General features: G+C 41.3%; 1 protein-coding gene across 1 annotated transcript in view; it reads right to left on the bottom strand.

Moving 5' to 3' along the window:
• IRE (AGC (cAMP-dependent, cGMP-dependent and protein kinase C) kinase family protein) overlaps positions 1-15735 on the bottom strand; it is a 95498-nt gene extending 79763 nt beyond the window's left edge. The window contains exons 1-4 of the mRNA XM_089154988.1: positions 15070-15735; positions 14848-14915; positions 14585-14758; positions 13121-14464 (exon numbers count right to left, since the gene is read on the bottom strand). Of these exons, the coding sequence (XP_089011114.1) occupies positions 13121-14464; positions 14585-14758; positions 14848-14915; positions 15070-15505 (2022 nt within the window). The 5' untranslated portion in view covers positions 15506-15735. The remainder of the gene's footprint in view (positions 1-13120; positions 14465-14584; positions 14759-14847; positions 14916-15069) is intronic.
• Positions 15736-21012: the final 5277 nt, after the last annotated feature.

Raw genomic sequence — 21012 nt, 5'->3', positions numbered from 1 at the left:
AAATATACATACTCCAGAGTCAGCAATGATGCATAGTGCTTTGAAATTAGACGGAAAATCAATCAGTTATAACAGAAGGACCTTACTCTTTCTTAGTACTAAAACACTCTTCGGGGATATTACCAAACTTTAGATTCTTATGGGAAGTTTACACCGAAGAATGCTGAAGATGCTATTGCCTATCAACAATGGGAAGATAAACAAAGAGTTTATGATTTTTTGGCAGGATTGAATATAGAATTTGATCAAATTCGCCCATAGATCCTTTCTAAAGAGCCTTTCCCTTCTCTGGCTCAAGCCTATGCCATGGTAAATACAGAGGGCAGTCGAAGAATAGCTATGGTACACACCCAGACATCTGATAGATCTGCAATAGTGGCTAGTTATGGCAATAATAAATCTAGTTCTGGTGTTTTTCGCCCTCCCAGTAAAGTGTGATTATTGTGGAAAAGAGCGGCATACAAAGGACAAGTGTTGGAAGTTGCATGGACGTCCAACAAATTCTCGTGGAGGGGGTAGGAATGGAATCAAGGGCAGCAATCAAGCATCTGCAAATCAAGCCAGTTCTGACACCCTGAGTACTCCAACACCTCTTTCCTCAGATGAGCTCCAACACCTTCGCTAGTTGATGTCCAAACTTGACTCATCTTCTCTAGTACAAATTTCCAGTGCGAGTATAGCCTCTGTCATTGTTCCCTTTGTTGATCCACAATTCCCCATAGGTATTTTTGTTGTCACAATGTCAATTTGACTTATCCCTCCTGGGTAATCGACTCTGAGGCAACCGACCATATGACAGGCTCATCTACTTTGTTTCATACTTATTCATCTGTCCCTTTTGCTCAAGATGTTCAAACGGCTGATGGGTCTCTCTCCCCTATCTCTGGGAAAGGATTTATTATCTGTTTGCCTTCTCTTACCTTATCTAATGTCTTACATGTTCCTAAGTTTTCAGCTAATCTTTTATCTATTAGTAGCCTTAATCGTGATATAAACTGCAAAATAACATTCTTTCCTTCTCATTGTGTGTTCCGGAACCTGGAAATGGGGCTCACAATTGGCAGTGGTAGATAGAAAGGGTAATGGATGGGTCCCCATCAGCTCTTTCTACGGTCTCTAGTTCCACCTCTCCCACACTTTTTACCTTATTGCAGTAGCATAGTCGTCTTGGCCACGTTCCTTTACTATTTTATCCAAGTTATTTCCTGATCTGATTAAAAGGTGTAATTTGAATGATTTTATTGTGAGGCATGTATTTTGGCCAAACAAACCAGGCATGTTTACCCTATTTCAAATAATCATAGTAAAATCCCTTTTTCAATCATTCACTCTAATGTGTGGGGTCCTTCTCGGAGTGTGTCTGTATCTGGTCATAGATGGTTTGGCCTATTAGGTGATCTCTGAAAGGTGATCCCTGTGAATTTGGACCAATAATATCAAAATCCTTGGTGGGGGCGGGGGGGGGGGGGGGGGGATATGGGGGGGGTGGTGGGGGGGTTTTTTTGGCTGTGCCCCGGCCCCCGGGGGGGGGGGCAGGGAAGGGGGGAAGATGGAGAAGGGGATGAAACTTGAATCAAGTCTAGGGCTGATTGCCTAGTAGTTGCACACCAAATTTCATTAGGTTTTGGATGGTGGAATTTGGAGTTATGTGAAAATTTTATTTTGGAGGGAAAAAGGGTGTCAAAACAAGAATTGGTCTCAAGTATGGTTGAGGGTTTGTGGCTGCAATATGGATCAAAGGTAAAGATGGTGGTATGTTGGACGGAATTTGAGGGCAATGTGATGACTTGTTGTGAGGCATGGAGATTCTTGATACAAAGTGGAGATAAGGGTCGGACCAGGGGTAGGGGATTTCAAAAAGAAATTATGGTGAGTGAGGAGAGGAATGAGGTAGGCAGCCAGTGTACCTGGATTGTGGTCTTGTAGGTGATGGAATTCTAGCTGAGGAGTGGTGTCGAAGGCTGTCCTTTCAGCCCCAGCAAGAATCTAGGCTTGACCTTTCTTCAGTCTCGGACCTTCACTGATCAAATTGAATAAAACCAATGTTCCAGCAGGAAAACACCAGAGAATACTTGAATAGAAAAGATTTATTAATCATCTGAAAGTTGGGTGCCTAATCTGACTTGGACTTACAAGCTGGAGTCTTACTGGGAAAACGAAAAAAAAAACAAAACAACGGGGGTGGGGCCCCGACGAGGCCCCCCCCAGCGCCCCCCGAGAAACCCCCCCCGCGGGGGGGGCCCCCCCCCCCCAACAAAAAGAAGGGGGGGGGGGGGGGGGGGGGGGGGCCCCCCCGGCCCCCCCTGAATTAGGAGTCTAATAAGAGTTTGTATAGGAGTTAAATTAGAGTTTGCATTCATGTAAACTTCTATTCCTTGTAATAGTCTACTTTCCACTTTATTATAAATAAAGGGCTTGAGATCATGGATCAATAAGCCATTTTGCCAAACATTGTATTTCAACATGGCATCAGAGCCTAAATTCGATTTGGGAAGCGACCTACCTTCTTCTTCTTCTGATTTTTTTTCCAAACCCATCGCCAATCTTCAATTCTAGGCAGTTTTTCAGTACCATCTTGGTCGCCAACCGAAACAAAGAAAAAAAAAAAAAAAAAAAAAAAAAAAAGAAAGGAGAAGACGATTCTGTTCCGTCTCGATTCAATGAATAAGAACAGAAAACGAGAGGAAAGAAGAAGAGAAGAAGAGAAGAAGAAATCAGCAACTTCCGCTTCCGCAACAACTTTGGCTTCAGCTCTGTAATTTTTCTCGCACGATTCTTCATCCGAAGCCTGCGATTCGAAGCTTGGTTAGTCAGTCATCGAAACCTTCGATTGGGGTTTCGCTATTAAGGTTCTTCGATTGGGGCTGTTCTCCTTAAGCCTGTGAAAGACCATAACGGATCTGTTATGGTTTGAATTTGATTTTTGAATTCAAGTTTTTGAATTCAATTTTTGAATTTAAGTTTTGAATTCAAGTTTTGAGTTATTTTGGTAAATTTGCTTTATGGGGACTTATATGTAAATTTGTATAAGTTCCGAGATTTATTTGCAAATTCCGTTTTTCAAGGACATATTTGTCATTGGAAGGGAAAAAAAGGGAGGTAGATCTGTTTGGGTTGTTTGGCTATTGCATTCTGCGACATTTCAGTTACTTCGAAAGGTTGAAGAACTGCAGATAATTTTGTCAACATGACAACTATTGACGGTACAACCTTGACCACTGCTTCCTCTACTACCCATACCAACTCTTACCTTGCTATATCAGGTAAAAGTTTTACAAGCTTTCAAGCTTCTTCAGTTTCTACTCCTTGGATCATTGATACAGGAGCCACAGATCATATGACAGGTTTATCCTCTTCTTTCTTACAATATTCTCCAACTTCTGGAAATGATAAAGTTCGAATCGCTGATGGCTCATATTCTTCTATTGCTGAAAAAGGAACCATTCAGCATTCTCCATCACTTTCTTTGTCTAAAGTTTTACATGTTCCCTCTTTCTCTAGTAACTTGCTCTCTATCAGTAGTCTTACACATGACTTGAATTGTAAAGTGACTTTTTTCCCATCTTATTGTGTCCTTCAGGATTTGGTCACAGGGAAGGAGATTGGACGTGGTAAACTAGACAATGGACTTTATTTGCTTGAGCCGATTGGAGAGTCTGCGTCTGCTTTGACTACATCTTCTAATCCGGTCCATTCGGTAAAATTAGACCTTCATCAGTGGCACCGTAGGCTAGGTCACCCCCCCTCTAGGAACTCTTAAGAAAATATTTCCTGATTTGGTTTCTTCTTATAATGAGGATAATTTTTTTTGCGAAGCCTGCATTTTTGCAAAGCAGACTCGTTCTACTTATTTACCTTCTCTTCATAACAGAAGACCTATTCCTTTTATGCTAATTCATACTGGTGTGTGGGGTCCCTGTCGACTTGTATCTATTACTGGCCATAGGTACTTTGTTACTTTTATTGATTGCCACTCTCGTTCTACATGGATTTATCTTTTAAAACAAAAAAATGAGGTTTTCCGATGTTTTCGTGATTTTCATAATATGATTAAAACTCAGTTCAATGCCACTGTAAAGATCCTTCGTAGTGACAATGGCACTGAGTATATTGATGGTGAATTTCAAAGATATCTCTCTGACTCTGGCATAATACATCAGACCAGTTGCATTGATACGGCTGCCCTAAATGGGGTGGCCGAAAGGAAGAATCGGCATCTCTTAGAGATAGCCCGTTCCATTATGATTGCTATGAATGTACCTGACCAGTACTGGAGTGATGCTATACTCACTGCTTCTTACCTTCTGAATAGGATGCCCAGTAGGATACTTGGTTTTAAATGTCCTAATGAGATTCTTCAGGGAGCCTCTTCTTTTGTTATTCCCCCAAAGGTTTTTGGATGCGTGTGCTATGCCAGAATCACAACCCACCAGAGTAAGCTGGCTCCCCGCGGCTTACGTTGCATATTTTTGGGGTATTCTGCTACTCAAAAAGGGTACAAATGTTATCATCCTCTCTCTAGGAAAACCATTGTATCCATGGATGTAATTTTTCATGAGTTTTGCCCTTACTATACACCTCTCCAGGGGGAGAGTCCTAGAGGAGAGGTGTTCTTTCCGACTAACATAGACCAACACAACTTTAGAGTCCCAGAAGAGTTTCCTGACCAGGGGGAGACTTCGGCCAGTATAACTGAGGACTCTAATCCACCCCCTTCGTTTTCTGAACCATGTGAAGAACCTAGCCAGGGGGAGACCACTCCTGTGAGACACACTGTTGGGGTCTTTCAAAACCAAATTGACCAAAATAAGGAGGTGAAGACTTATCAGAGGAAGAAATACAACCGGCTAAAGCAAGTGGAGAAAGGTGATATGTTACCACTTCAGTCTCCTGCTCCAGAATCAGATTCTACTGAGGTATCTTCTTCCAATCTTCCTATTGCTGTTAGAAAAGGGGTCAGATCTTGTACTCAACATCCCATAGCTAAATATGTTTCTTATAACTCTTTGTCTGACTCCTACCATGCTTTTATATCCTCTCTGTCATCTGTATTTGTTCCTAAAAGTTGGCAGGAAGCCTATGCTGATAAGAAATGGAAGGAAGCTATGGTAGAGGAAATGCAGGCAATGAAGAAAAATAACACTTGGGAGCTGATTACACTTCCTCCAGGAAAAAAACCAGTGGGCTGCAAATGGGTATTTGTGGTTAAACAAAATATGGATGGATCAATCAACAAGTTGAAAGCTAGATTAGTTGCAAAGGGGTTTACCCAGACCTATGGGATTGATTATCAGGAGACCTTTGCCCCTGTTGCGAAACTAAATACTGTCAGAGTTCTGTTGTCTGTAGCTTTGAACAAACACTGGAACTTGCACCAACTAGACGTAAAGAATGCCTTCTTACATGGGGAGTTAGCAGAAGAGGTCTATATGGAAATCCCACATGGTTTTTCCGATGACAATACTGCAGGGGAAGTCTGTCGATTGAAGAGGTCAATATATGGGTTAAAACAGTCTCCTAGATGCTGGTTTGGACGCCTTCAGAAGGCAATGACTTCTATTGGGTACAAGCAAAGCAATGCTGATCATACACTATTTGTCAAGAAGTCAGGTACTAACATCACACTTCTCATTGTTTATGTAGACGATATTGTCATCACAGGGAATGATGGTGAAGAAATTCAAAAGTTAAAAGACTTTCTTGGCAAAGAGTTTGAAATTAAAGATCTAGGGAAGTTACAGTATTTCTTAGGGATTGAGGTGGCTCGATCAAATAAAGGTATATTCCTATCCCAAAGAAAGTATGTCCTAGATCTATTATCATAAGTGGGAATGTTGGGGTGTAAACCAGTTGATACCCCTATTGAAGCTGGAGCTAAACTTAAAGAAAAAGAGGGAGAACCAGTGGACAAAGGAAGATACCAAAGGCTAGTAGGGAAGCTTATTTACTTGTCCCACACCAGGCCAGACATCACTTATGCTGTAGGGATAGTGAGCCAATTCATGCATGATCCATATTTAGCTCATATGAAGGTTGTTACCAGAATACTACAATATTTGAAGGGAACTCCTGGAAAAGGAATACTTCTATCACCCACCGATAATCTAAAAGTAGAAGCATACACTGATGCAGACTGGGCTGGATCTCCAGACAGGAAGTCAATTTCAGGTTACTGTACCTTTGTTGGAGGTAATCTAGTTACTTGGAGAAGTAAGAAACAGAATGTGGTAGCTTTATCTAGTACCGAAGCTGAATATAGAGCTATGGTTCGTGGAGTTTGTGAGCTACTATGGTTAAAAGGCTTGCTGCAAGATATTGGAGTCCAAGTTCCAAACCCTATGATGTTATATTGTGACAACAAGTCTGCTATTAGTATTGCTAATAATCCAGTGCAACATGATCGAACTAAGCACATTGAAATTGACAGGTTTTTTGTCAAAGGAAAGTTGGAACAAGGGCTTATCTGCATGCCTTTTGTAAGATCTGGAGACCAAGTAGCAGATGTTTTTACTAAGGGTTTGAAAGAAAAAGATTTCCTTCCTATTGTAGGCAAGTTGGGCATGACTAATATCTATGCCTCAACTTGAGGGGGAGTGTTGGATTCTATTAGGAGTCTAATAAGAGTTTGTATAGGAGTTAAATTAGAGTTTGCATTCATGTAAACTTCTATTCCTTGTAATAGTCTACTTTCCACTTTATTATAAATAAAGGGCTTGAGATCATGGATCAATAAGCCATTACGCCAAAAAATGTATTTTAAAAAACTGTTTTTTTTTTTTTTTTTTTTTTTCTCCCCTTTTTTGTGTTGGGGGGGCGCCCCCCCCCCCCGGGGTTGTTTTTTTTTTTTTTTTTTTTTTTTTTTTGTTTAGGTTTGTTTTATATAATTTTTTGGGGGGGGTAGATTTGTGTTTGTGTTGTTTTAACTTTCTTTTTATTAATTAAATATTTATGTAATATAGGAGGTGAGGGGGTAGGGGCGGAGGGAGAGACACAGGATAGAGAGACCATGAGACAGGCAGTGTGGAGGAGGAGGCAACTTACAGATCAGACAGAGCAGCCACCGGCAAATCAGCCAGACATACCAAGTGATAGGAGTAGCAGAATCCTGGTAGAGTAACCTTGAAGACAAATGAACAGAAACTTGATTACAACTGATGTGAACCTGATTCTAGGGTTAGGGTTTCTTGGAGAGATTCCCTAGAATTAAGGATTCACCCAGAATCTTCCAGCAAAATAATGATCAAAACTAGGTGGGAAGGATAATATTGTTGAATATTAGGGGATGAACAAAGAGATAAAATTGGGATCTAATTGGATAGGGTTTGGGAAAGATTTGGTTTAACAAAACTGCAAGGGATGATAAGGAAAAAGTTAGGGTTTTATCAAATTCCCATGGGAAGAATTTGGGAAAATCAAATTTATCCTAGGGTTGATGGGAGAGAAAAATGAGATAATTTGGATCAAGATGGGTTGGTTCTTGGAGGTCGTGGAAGAGGAACCTTGGGCAATCTTTTCAAATCTTTCTTTTCTTTTCTTTCCTTTTCTTACTTTCTTTCTTTGTTTTCTTTTCTTTCTACATTCTTTCTTTTCTGTTTCTGTTTTTCTTTTCTGTTCTGCCACAAGGGATAAGAGACAGAGAGAGGACTGAAGGAAGAAAGAGACAGGGGACGGGTGCCGCAAGGTGTAGGGGAGGGTGGGGTTGCTGCCTAGGGGTTTTGCATGGGTGTGACAGCAATGGAGGAGGGTTTCAGGTCTTGTGCAGGGTTAGGAGGTTGAGGGGGAAGGCTACGATGGTGGAGGAGGGGCTGGTTAGTGTTTGCAATGGGATTGGGAGGTGAGGGAAGGGGTGGGGGCTTGTGCACTTACTTGAATATTAGACAGTTGTTGCTATCAATGGTTGCTGGAATTTGTTGAAGAATAATGTTAAATAGGTTGCTGATCATTGAAACAGGAACCACAGTCCTCCAAACTCAATTTTCTTAATCACAAAATTAGACTTGAGAATTACAAAGAAAGAATAGGCTATTTACAGCATACTAAAAGACTAGTCTATAAGTGGGATTCCTTTATAGATTAGGATCCCACCACATAACCTTTAACACTGAAATAAAATCTAAAACATCTAAAGACCCTAATGGACACATGCTGAAATAAAACTTTAAGTTAAACTCTAATAAGCACATGCTTAAATTTTATTTTAATTAAAACTCTAATTGCACATATGGTAGAGTTAAAATTACCAAGGACTTGATAACTAACTCAACCACTAACTCGAAACAAACTTTGTAAGCAAACTGGACTCTTTAATTAAACTGGAATTAAATTCCAGCAACTAATTAGGGAAGAAAATGCCCAAAATACCCCTTCTAGAGGGGCCCTAGAGCCATCTTGGGGGCCCCACTTAAGGTTTCAGCCAGGGTCCAATCTGTGTTCACATCAACAACATTTGAACTCATATGTTCAAAGATTTCTACAAGAGACCACTACTAAAGCAACTTTTTCACAAGAATCCTCTCCAAAACTAGAGCCTCAATATCCACCTACTCCATCTCCCAGTAAGGATCTTTCTCTTGAACAACCTATAGCCCTTCAAAAGGGTGTTAGGAAATACACTTACCCCATAACCCATGTTGTCTCCCTTGACTCTTTCACATTTCTATCAAAGTTTTATGTCTTCACTTTCTTCTATACCTATCCACAGAAGTGGCAAGAGGCTAATATGTAGATCCTAAGTGGAAGGCAGTGTTATTGGAAGAGTTGATAGCAATTGACAAAAGTGGGACCTGGGAGCTTGTCATTCTTCCTATGGGTGAGAGACCTGTTGGGTGCAAGTGGGTGTTTGTTATGAAGCAGCACAATGATGGATCTGTAGATTGATAAAAGTGAGAATGGTTGCTGAGGGATTCACCCAGAATTTATGAATTGACTATTAGGAGACTTTTGCACCCATTGTACAGCTGAATATTGTCAAAGTATTGCTTCCCTATGCTATTCACTTGGGATGGGATCTTCAACAGTTAGATGTGAAGAATGCCTTTCTGTATGGAAAACTAAAAAGAAGCCTACATGGAAATTCCTCTTGGTTTCTCCAACGACAAAACCCGAGGGAAAATATTCAAACTCCGAGGTGCACTACATAGGCTAAAGCAATCACCATGGGCGTAGTTTGGTAGATTACATAAGGTGATGGGTCAGCAGGATACAAAATATAAATGCTGATTATGCACTCTTCATCAAAAGAATAGGTCCCCAGGTAATCGTTCCAATTACCTAAGTTTAAGATATAGTTATAATAGGAAACAATTGTGAAGAAATATTGAAACTAAGAGAGAGAGAGAGAGAGAGAGAGAGAGAGAGAGAGAAAGAAGAAGAAGAAGTTAGGGATTTGTCTGAAAATTCTAGAAGAAATCCAGATATAAAAAACAAACATATGGGGCTTAGGGTTTAGGAAAAGAAGAATGGATACGAACTTTCTAGGATTAAAGGAGATGGTTCAGCCTAAGGATGGGATTGAAAAATAGGAAGGGGAAGGGGGAAAAGGTTTTCCAAAGGGATTGGAATATGGGAGAGGGGAGGAGTGACCTAGGATTTAGGATTTAGGGAAGAACTATGGCTGCTGCATGCTAATGGGAAGGGGGAAGAAGAATGGTTGTGAAATAGAAGAAGAAAGGAGAAAAGTAGGGGCTGGAGTGGGGGTTGAATTGCACTTGTAGGAGCAAAAGGGAGGTAGAAGCACTCAAATAACATCAGCAATTAGAACTCCACAGCAGCCGCAAGCTTCCTTCCTCGGGAAACTCAAGACTCCAATATTCACCTTCAATTCTCACTTTATTCAATAATCCAAATCTGTCCTCTTAACAATCTAGGGGTTATATTTAATTATTTATAGCCTGACATGAATGGACTCATAATGGCACTTAAAATTAGAAGGCAACTCAAACTAGGACAACTACTTGCACTTAAAGTGGAAAGCAAATAAACAAGGACTCTCAACTAAATAAAAGTGCAAACACATCAAGACTCCTAATTTAAGAAGGAATCCCCCTTCAAATAGGACTCCAACTTAGAAACCCAAACAAATAGGGCCTTCTACTTTACTTGGGACTCCCACTTTACCAAGGACTCTCACATATCTCATCCTAAGATGATTCAAATTACAAAACAAAAGTGATGTATCCAGCCCCCAGGCAGCCCGAAAAGGAGCCCAGAAGGAGCCGGGGCCCATTAGGAAGTTGGGCTATACCAAGGGGGTTGAATTCTGTCCAGGGGTAGAATGGTCATTTTCCTACCCCCGGGATCGAGTATTATTGGTTGACTGAGTCCCATTTAATTTCTAGAGTTTAACTCTGTTTTACTTCCTAATTTAGAGTCTTAGATGTTGAGTTATTGGTTGGTCATTGATTATTAATTGGAGTTGTTAGCCAGTTAGGATAAGATTCCTAAATTCAAGGAAACATTATATTAAAGATTTTAAGTTTGTTTTAGAGTCCAAATATGGTAATTGTCAGAGCCAAGATATTTCTATTGAGGAGTTCTATTTTCAGGTGCCTTAAATTAGGAAAGAGTTATTTCCTTTTTGGAAGTATTATAGTGAGTTTGTTTTAAATTAGGAAAGAGTTTTTGAGTTCAGTTGGGTTTGAGTGGCTATACAAGCTTGTCTTTCTTGTAATTGGCAGTCTTGATTAAAAGTATTGATTTGAGTTTGAGAATTTGGCTTTGGGAAAGTCGTGGGATTCCCGTTGGAACCCTGCAGCTGGGATAGAGTGTTCTTGTTTCCAATTTTGAGATTCCTTCATCATCTTCAAGCTCCTCTGCAGATCTTCCAGCAAGCTCACTACCATTCAAGTAAGTCAAGACCCCACCATCCCCTTCAGTGGCAACTATTCCCCACCCCAAACCCTAGCAACCATAGCCCCTTCCCCCTCTCCATCTTCCCCAGCATACCAGGTCCAAGTCCCTCTAGGATTCCCTCAACCCTAGCCCCAAAACCAATTATTCTTTCCTCCCTAGAATCTCCCTAGCCAGTAGAACCTAGTCCTAATCTTAAAATCCCCTAAGCAGCCCTAATTCTGGTGTTCAGAATTTCTGCACTTCATCTTCTTCCTTGAGAAGAGTTGCAGAATTTTTAAAATTTCCAGAAAAACCTTAAACCATTCCAAACTTAACCCCCTTTCTGTGAAACAGTTTATAACTTACAGATGAGTAGTATTGCTAATTCTGAATTACAGGAAGAGAAACCCTGGCCCCCTCCCAGCCCTAGCCAAAACCTTAAATTTCAAATTTAAAATTTAAAACTTGAAATCCACCAAAAATCAATTCTGTTTACCCATTCCAGTAGGTTCTTACACCCCTAAGCTCATCAACCGAAGCCTCCAAAGACCTCAGTTAAGTGCTGGAACTTAATTAAAAGATCCTGAAAATCTAACCCAGAACCTGGGGTTACATCAAAAAGTAGGACTAGACTCATTGTAGAAATTGGAATACAACTAACAGAATCACTCTCTAATTGGGACTCCTAACTTGACTGAGACTATTTCATAACTCATCAAGTAACTCAAATATCAAAATAAGAATAGGATTAGAATCTTCATAAGATTCTTGTTCTACTTAAGTCAAGTTGGGTTGGACCAAGGGCACCAACATAACCTAAACGCCTCTATGCTGGCCAATATACTTGGGTTGCTGGCAGGGCCACAGGGTACTGGTAACCTCCCTGGGCCTTCTTTGCGTGGTCCCGGATCCAGTTCACATCAGTGTCCAACCATAAACCTAATGCAGATCTAGTAATGAACTGGAATATTTTCCTCTGAAACTAAACCAGGGTTAATAGCTACAAGCGTTAGCCCTAAAAGTCTAGTCTAGTAGGGATCCTAGGTACAATAGGTTTCAAGTGCTATTTCTTCTAGGAGCCTATTTCCTATTTCTATTATGAGTTGTAAGGCTGTTTAGCCCTTTTATATCCCCTAGTAGGAAGAATAAAGAACAATCCAGATTATTCGATATTTTCTGTTCAGACTTGAGTGCTTTTATGTGTTTGTTGCTACTGCAACTATTGGTTATGTATCAACTTTGGACAGAGAAGGTCCAAGAGTTAAAACTGTAAGAACTAGACACTTTTTGAATCTCGTACACCCCAAAAACCTAAAAGCAAGAACCCCCATATCTTCCAATATACAAACCCAATCAAACTTGGAGGATCATATCCATAAATCCTTACCTACAAATCTCTCTATGTTTCAGCCCATTCTAATAAGCCAAACCCTTGATATAACAGTTCTCAATTTGAAACTCTAATTCTCCATCCAAAATCAAGAAAACCTACAACACTGCTTCTACCCAACCAAATCCTCCCAAACTTTTGGAAGAATTACCTACCTATTAACCTCTAGGTTTGATCCAAGCTTCACAATGACCTGAAACCTAAAAGTCCCCCATCTACATCATTTAGAGATATGTTATTTTCACTCCCATTTCAAGAAATCACACTTTTGCCTTGAAACCTAACCTAATATTTTTCATTTGAGACTATTGTACATTAACCATCTCCATCAATATTCATAGAAATTATCCCTTTCAAGCCCAAATCAACAAACTCTACCCTAGAGTTAGCCTATTTTGTCCCATAAGTTGGTTCTGATCAAGATATTGGAAGAACTGGCTGATCATTTATTGATCTAGGACTACACCAAGACCTCCATTGGATCTAAGTTTCATCAGGTTCTGACTACGTTTGACCTCCAAAGCACTCAAAAGCCTTTCCTTGGATATTCCTCCTCTACAAAGGGGGAAATGTGCTATCATCCTACCAAAGGCACCTTTCTTTACTCCTTCTTGACATCCTCTTCAAGGGAGAACAGTATGGCTTTCCTCTCAAAAAGTACAAGTTAGGTGCTCTTGGCTGCAGAATAAGTTACTTTTTGAAAGGAGCATAAAATCTATCTAAGAAGGTGATCATAGTTGAAAGATCTGTTATTTCCATGTGGCAGGAATTGGGCTATGCATTTGAAACTGTGTTCAATCATTTTCCCCATCAGAACTGTGTCTGGCAATACAAGTGGCAAATGATATTACAGGTGTTAAACAAACTGATGCCTTGGGTGGCACTAAGACAAGAGACTACCTGTTGAAAGTTTTCAAGCTCCGACAATGTACTCCTTCCACACTTCAGCAATTCAATTTGGCCAGTCCGTGGGGTCACTAATGGAGATCGTGGGGTTGTGCTTCCTGCTGATGATGTTGCCATACCTAAATCAGGCACACTTATAGAGCGTGAGTTACATGACAAGTTGGGAAGACCCTCCAGATCATTCATCGGAAGAACATTATCAGATTCAACTACTAAATCAATCTCATGTTCAGAAGATTGACAAGACAGGCTATTTTGCTTCGGAGATGGAGGATCAAAGGCATCAGCCATGCTTGATGCATCTGGACTTCTTCTTGCAGTATCACAACTTTTTGGGCTGTAGGAGTCCAGTATCTTCTCAAGAGTTTCAGCAACCCTTTCAAGCCGCTCATTCACCGTTAAACCCTTTAAATCACATCTATCAGTGACGGCACAGATTTTAGAGTGATCTTCCACATGTACTGTTGGTATTTCAACCTCACAAATCCGACATATCATGAAATTTTCATATGCTACATGTTGTTGATCACCCCAGTAAACTTTTTGTTCAGTTGAAGAAAGATCTACACTACCTAATGGGCATTGTGGGGTATCAATGTTTTCGGCATTATCTTCTACTTCTGATTTTGTTTTAGCTGGAAGCTGTGAGACATCGAATTTATCCTTTAAAGGAGCATAATTTTCATCCGTTACTTTGCTCTGTTTCTTTTCAGCAGCAGATGGGAGTTTCTTCCATGACGATATCCTATCCCTGCTAGTAGATGAATCAACACTTTTTGCAGTTGAAGGATCAGCAGAGCTAAAATTTTGTTCAAGACTAAGATCCTCATACATAGTCAAACTGCTTTGTTCCTGAACATTTGACTTTGTGGAATGCTTCTCACTAGCTTCCTTCCCACTCATTGAATTCTTAAAACCCTGTCGTGCACCCCCAAAAATTTGTTCTGGATAGACTCCAAGATCACTAAGTTGATGGAGTCCAAGAATATGATCATCCTCAAAACCACCTTCCTTCTGGAACTGCACTAAACGGGTGCATCTAGTGAGGATGAAAAGCATTCTCGTATGGGCTTGTTTGAGAGGTCCCATGGGGAGTTCCTGACGCCGATCATCAAGGTTCTGCACAATAACTTCACACTTTGACCAGAATTCATTTGGTGACATCTTAGCACATTTTTGAGCAACAATCAGCAGATCCTCCAAAACTTCTTTCCAACTGGGATCAGTATCTTCGTTCTTTTCAAGTATGCTCACCAAATCACCAGCCAGAACGCCCAAATCATTATCAACTTCTTCCTTTAGTCGAACAAATTTTGCACTAATAATATTCATGATCTCCTGGCAGAGGAAAGCGGGGATACCACAAAAAATTCAATGAAATATTTGACCAAAATAACATATCAATCTTAAAAAGTATGTATTTCACAAATCATTCCAAGAAGAATAAGTGATTATTACCTCTGTTCGCCCAAATGCACGAGGCTTCCAGAATGGAAATGGCCGGACTCCCCCTTTGGAACATAATTCATGAGAGAAGCTCTTGACTTCAGGTCTCTTCCTCCTCCGGCCACTTGTAACCCGCATTATGGCCTGGAAGCGAGGAGACTGAATATCCTTGGTTGTGCAAAAGGCCTACAGCACATATATGTCACAGCAATGAACAGCCAGAAATTCCATCTCTCACCCAAATAAAAGAATCCCGATTAAGTAAAGCTCATTACCTCAAGCCCTGGACTGACATAAGATGGTAACCTCAAAGATTTTGATTGAGCCCACTGAGTCCTTTTCCCTATCCACAAGAATTCCCCAATAATTGAATTGATCCATCAACAACTAAAACCCCCCATTTTCTTTTTCTTTTTTGTTATTGAAAAGAATAAGTATTCACAGTAATGTGATTATTAAAATCTATAAATCAGAATCCAAACAAACCGATTACAAACCTGGCTCTACGGTTGGATTAGGTAGATGAGGAAGAACCCATTTGGGACGACCACCATCGCCATCTCCGTCCGTTGCCTTGCTCTTATCAATGCCGAGATTCGAGGGAACAAAATCCGTTGATGATGAACCGAAAGTGAAACGAGAGGACTTAGTTTTAATGTGGTTGAGACCAAGAGAAGAAGCAAAGATTGGTACAGAAGCAGATACGGAATTCTCTGCTTCAGGTCCCAAGCCACCGGCATCGTCTTCTTCATCTCCATCGTCATCATCACCATTGGTGGATTCTGCATTTCCCACCTGAGATCGACGAAATGGGATCGGAGGAATCTTCCTCAGCTTAACCTTGGCTGGGCTCGATGTCCTATTTTCCAGAGTAATTGAATCTGGATCGATCGGGTTCGCATTTGGATCCTTGTGTGGAGTATCTGAAGACATCTATGATGCAGAAGAGGGGGCTGTGTCGTTGTTCTTCATGGCATTGCAGGCGAGTGCTGAAGAGAGAGACCAAAGTTTTCGCGGGAAAGACGAGGCTTCAAGGTGATCACACGGTAGACGAACGAGCACGAATCATCGGGTATTACACGTTTCGTTATGGCCGTTAAGAATTAAGATAGAGACTATCAGCTAATGAAGTTATGAAGTCGGCTTGCTTTTGTCTGCGTACGGTCAACCCATGCGTAAGCTATTACCCGGCAATCCGTAATATACCGGTTCCAACCCCAAGGTGGCTCAGTTGGTCAAAAAAATCAATAGTTTCAAATACGATATTAGAGAATTAGAGGAGTTTGTCAAAAAATAATTGTTTCAAATGGGATCACAGAATAAGTGTGTTAGAATCGTTATCATACAACCCCTAGAGTCCAAAGTTCCTTGAGGCAACGGCCTAGTCTAGCCAATCATATAAAATCCTCATCCTTAATATATAAGAAATTGCTTGTTTTCCGGAAAAAAAAAACAGTTTTACTTTGCATAATGGTCAAGGTTTTAGTACAGAATGGTTGTTGTAAATAAAAAGAGAGAATTCAATACCAAAGGTTTTAACACAAGCAGAATTTGGGAGGACAAATTTTCTATGCACCATTCTCCCAACAATTTTTGCTAACAAATTGTTCTAATAAAATGATTGTCGTTAATATAGAAACTAGTACAATATAGATGTAACGACAGTATTCGATGTACTTACTTTTAATATTCCTTAAAAAAATAGTTTTTTGGACTTTTTTGTGGACCTTTTCTAGAATGGGTAGTTTTATTTATTTATTTATTTATTTATTTATTTATTTATTTAAGAGAAGGAGGAGGGTAAGAGAGGATAAATAATGATGTTTACATTCTACAATAAGTTTTTCCATTTGCAACATTCCAAAAAGTGCCAACTAATGTGGATGGGAGCCTCGCAAGTCCAAATATGTTTCACTAAGAGTTGGGATGAACACTGCTTAAGAAATCTACTCCATAGTTAAGCTCTCGTACGTGTTGGGCATAAGTTTAAAAATTAAAAAAATAATAATAAAAAAACCCTTGAATGCCACTTGTGCATAACAGGTATAGATAAGTCACCCTTACTGTCACTCTATAGAACCATACATTTTTCACCTCATATGACTCCTCGTTCAATTCCTTCGAAGTCATTGGATCATTTTCCTTGTTCGAGAATCTCCTCCCTTCTTGAAGGAAAATGCAATGCTCAACTCTTAGTTGTAGGTGTAAAATGTCTTCAATAATGCTTCCCATGAACAAAGGTGTTTGGTGTATTTTCATGATCAATTAAATTTTTGGACATTATTGTCTCTTGTTTGTATCATGCAACCAATATAGTATTAGTTAGTGTTGTGGATAAAATATTACCGAATCTGGTTTAACCATGGTCGGGAAAGTTGTTGCCGAACCGGATCTTCCTTCGGTTCAATCTTCAACTCCAGTCGAATACGGCTCAACCATGATCAGGTCATAGATCCCAGTTAGCAATGGCCAAGGCATGGTTAGGACTAGTTGCGTGAAGATGATTGACTCTACAGTTACAGATATAGATCTAACCCCGAAGAATTCGGGATACATGATTGAGTTATAAACGGTTACTACTACTCTGAGGAGTAGGAAATCGTGTTAAACATGGAAACTACTTCCACCGCTGAGAAGGGGTAAAACCCTACAATCGGACGGCCATCAAGAAGGATCGTGAACGAATCCAACGATCAAGAACAAGAGGTAAACCCTGTATAAACTAAAGGGTCGCACAAAGCAGAGGTATCTAAATCATTTCCCTTACTCTCGTATTCAATTTATGCTTTGCAACTCGCCAGAGCTTTGTGATCAGTTCCAGAACTGACTTAGCCTTCGGAGGTGGCCTCCCGACCATAGGGTCGAGCCACGTCTAAAACTGTTTTGCAGGTGGTTCCTTAAGCATCTCAAGGCTAAGCATATTTTGGACGCATCATTTGGCGCCGTCCGTGGGAAACGCTTCAGAAAGTCATGGTTACCAAATCAACGGCGGTAGCAGCATTGGCTTCGACTCAAAGGATCCAAGGTACTCATCCCCCTCCAAGAGGAGACATCCTAGAAGGAGATCTTCCTAAAGGAAGTCGTGCTCGAGAAGTTCACAAAGATGGAGGATTGGTTGGAGATAAACATCTGAACAACCCAAACAACCTCCAAGAACAAATGAATCAAATGCATATCCAATTCCTGAAGAAGCAGCAAACGCTTTGCACGGTGGTGAGATGCCTAGGAGCTCCTAGAGATCTCGATCTTCATGATCGACAGAAGGCCAAGGATCGTGTGCGAAGAGCAGGGTTAAGATTTACCCTAGTTCGAGAACGTTCTCCCCGAAGACATAGGCATCAAACCGAGGGCAGAACTTTGGTCGGCAATGGACGATTGGGAGCTAGAAAAGTTAGGGAATTACCCAGAAGAAACGAACTTGGCCATGATCGGGCGTAGGAGAGTCAGTCGAGACTCTCACTAGGTTAGAGCGAGGGGTTTGCACTCATACACCAACCTTCTAGCATTCGGGTTAGATAGCATTCAGACAGATGGCGTTTGGACGGTGCACATTGGTTCGGAACTAGCAGACATAAATCAGAGGTTAGGACAACTCACCAGAGGTAAGAGAAATTGATGATATTTACTCAATCATCAGGAAAACCCCGTTTGCAGATGCCATTGCCAGTTCGAGTTTCCTCATAATTTCAAACTCCTCACCTTCTCTTCATTTGATGGTTCGGGAGATCCGATTGCCCACATTAGTTATTACCAGCAGACAATGGCCATTGCCAAAAATTCTGATGCAATTCTATGTAGAGTGTTCGGGTCATCACTTACGGGAGCAGGACAAAAGTGGTTTTCGAACCTTCCTTCAGGAAGAATTGATGATTTTGAAGAACTAGCCCGAAAATTCATCGGTCGGTTCCAAAGTGGAATCCAGACCAAGAAGACCGAGGAGACATTGTTCACTGTAAAGCAAGGAAAGAATGAGTCTATTCGGGATTATCTGAAAATGTTCAATAAAGTCACCATGGAGATCGAGAACTTGGGCGAACAGGTGGCTAAGACTACACTCTTCACTGAACTCACTAATAGAAGACTCTTGGAGCTTTTACTTCATGATATGCCTACCACCCATTCCGAACTTATACAGAGATGTCGAAGCCAGGCTGAAGTGATGGAGATCCTTGACGCTCAGTAAGGAGAAATCAAAGCCTCTAAACAAAGATCAAAAGGTTGTTGAACAAGGCCCTGGGTGGAGCCGCATGATGATGATCAAGGTCAAAAGCAACGTTCGGGATGGAGGCAGAGATCGCCTAACCATGTGGAGTATACACCACTGAATACCCCACAGTTAGAAATCTAGATGCAAATCAAAGATCAAGATATCCTGAAATGGCCACCAAAGACGATTGCCAAACCAGGAGAAAGAAACATGGAAAAATATTGTCGTTTCCATAAAGATTATGGACATTACACAAACGAATGCCGTCATCTGAAGGCAGATAGTAAGAGGTTGATATCCTAGGGGCACTTATCCAAATTCATAGGACGAAGTGATGATCGGGAAAGAAGAGCAGCCGCTAAAAAGAGAAGGGAGCATTCGAAAGGCAGGGATCGTCAAGCTGAAGCTCCCCAGTCAAAAAAGGGAAAGGAGGTTGCCCAATCTCCGATTCTCACCATATTTGGGGGCTCAAAGCCTGAATCCTTCTAAAAACTGAAAGCCGAATCTAGGTTCGTGGGATCTGAAGAGACACAGAAGTGAACGAGACCGAATGTGGACGAAAAGCATCACATTCAAAAGAATTCAAAGGAACGTGGCCCCCCATTATAATACCCGAGAAAGCATCTTAAGAAGTTTTATCCATAGAAGTCATTTCAGACTTTGAAATGTGATACACTTCAATTTTCCGAATTCGCAATATGATTCATATTTTTGAACACCAAATCTCTTTTGAATGGCAACCTATAGGACTGGCGATTCTAAAGAAGTTCTAATTCAAGGGGCTTCGGTTACAACCGAGTGAGACATCTAAAAGAAGCATAGGCTTTGTCCAAGTGAGACTTCCAAAGATGGGGCTTCGGTTACTACCGAGTGAGACATCCCAATGGAGCATCGGCCTTGCCCGAGTGAGACTTCCAAAGATGGGGCTTTCGGTTAAGATCAAGTGAGACCTCCCAACGGAGCATCGGCCTTGCCTGAGTGAGACTTGCAAAGATGGGGCTTCGGTTACGACTAAGTGAGACCTCCCAATGGAGCATCAGCCTTGCCCGAGTGAGACTTCCAAAGATGAGGCATCGGCTATGCCCGAGTGAGACCTCCCAACAGAGCATTGGCCTTGCCCGAGTGAGACTTCCAAAAATGAGGCATCGGCTATGCCCGAGTGAGACCTCCCAACAGAGCATTGGCCTTGCCCGAGTGAGACTTCCAAAGATGAGGCATCGACTATGCCCGAGTGAGACCTCCCAACAGAGCATTGGCCTTGCCCGAGTGAGACTTCCAAAGATGAGGCATCAGCTATGCCTGAGTGAGACCTCCCAACGAAGCATCTGCCTTGCCCGAGTGAGACTTCCTAAGATGGGGCTTTGGTTACGACTGAGTGAGACCTCCCAAAGAAGCATCGGCTTTGCCCGAGTGAGACTTCCAAAGATGAGGCATCGGCAATGCCCAAATGAGACCTCCCAAAGAAGCATCGACTTTGCCCGAGTGAGACTTCCAAAGATAAGGCATCAGCTATGCCTGGATGATAGGGCTGCAACTGGGCCGGGCTTTTGTAATCCCAAGCGCAGCCCTATATGGTATAATTTGATCCCATTCCCGCCCTGACCCTAGTTCAGGGCCAATAATTATTGTCCCTGGCCCTAACCCCTACAGGGCCAAGCCAAGCCCATTCCCGCCCTAATTGGGCCGGGTCGGGATGGATTGGCCCTGATTGGCCCTGATTAGCCCTGATTGGCCCTGATTGGCCCTGATTAGCCCTGATTGGCCCTGATTGGCCTTGTCCCTGGCCCTAATTGGCCATGTCCCTGTCCCTGGCCCTAATTGGCCCTGTCCCTGGCCCTGATTGGCCCTGTCCTTGGCCCTAATTAGCCCTGACCCTGATTGGCCCTATCCCTGGCCCTGATTGGCCCTGACCCTGATTGGCCCAGGCCCTAATTGGCCTTGTCCCTAGCTTTAATTGGCCATATCTTTGGTCGTAAATATCAAATGTAAGATAGGTAGGAATTAAAATAAATATTAAAGTAATTAAATACTTAAATTCCAAACTCAATTCTGGAAAATAAAATATTAAAGATGTCAACAAATAATCCAAAACTTAGATTCAATATGTATTTAACTATTTATACCCATTTAGATTTTAGAGAAATAGAGAAATCCAAATTTCTAAGGTTTTTTAATTTGCTCTCTCTCTCTCTCTCTCTCTCTCTCTCTCTCTCTCTCTCTCTCTCTCTCTCTC

Source organism: Hakea prostrata, chromosome 5, assembly GCF_041222555.1.
Source record: "Hakea prostrata isolate BN-2017 chromosome 5, UWA_Hpros_2, whole genome shotgun sequence".
Taxonomy (NCBI): domain Eukaryota; kingdom Viridiplantae; phylum Streptophyta; class Magnoliopsida; order Proteales; family Proteaceae; genus Hakea; species Hakea prostrata.
This window is presented reverse-complemented; position numbering and strand designations above follow the sequence as displayed.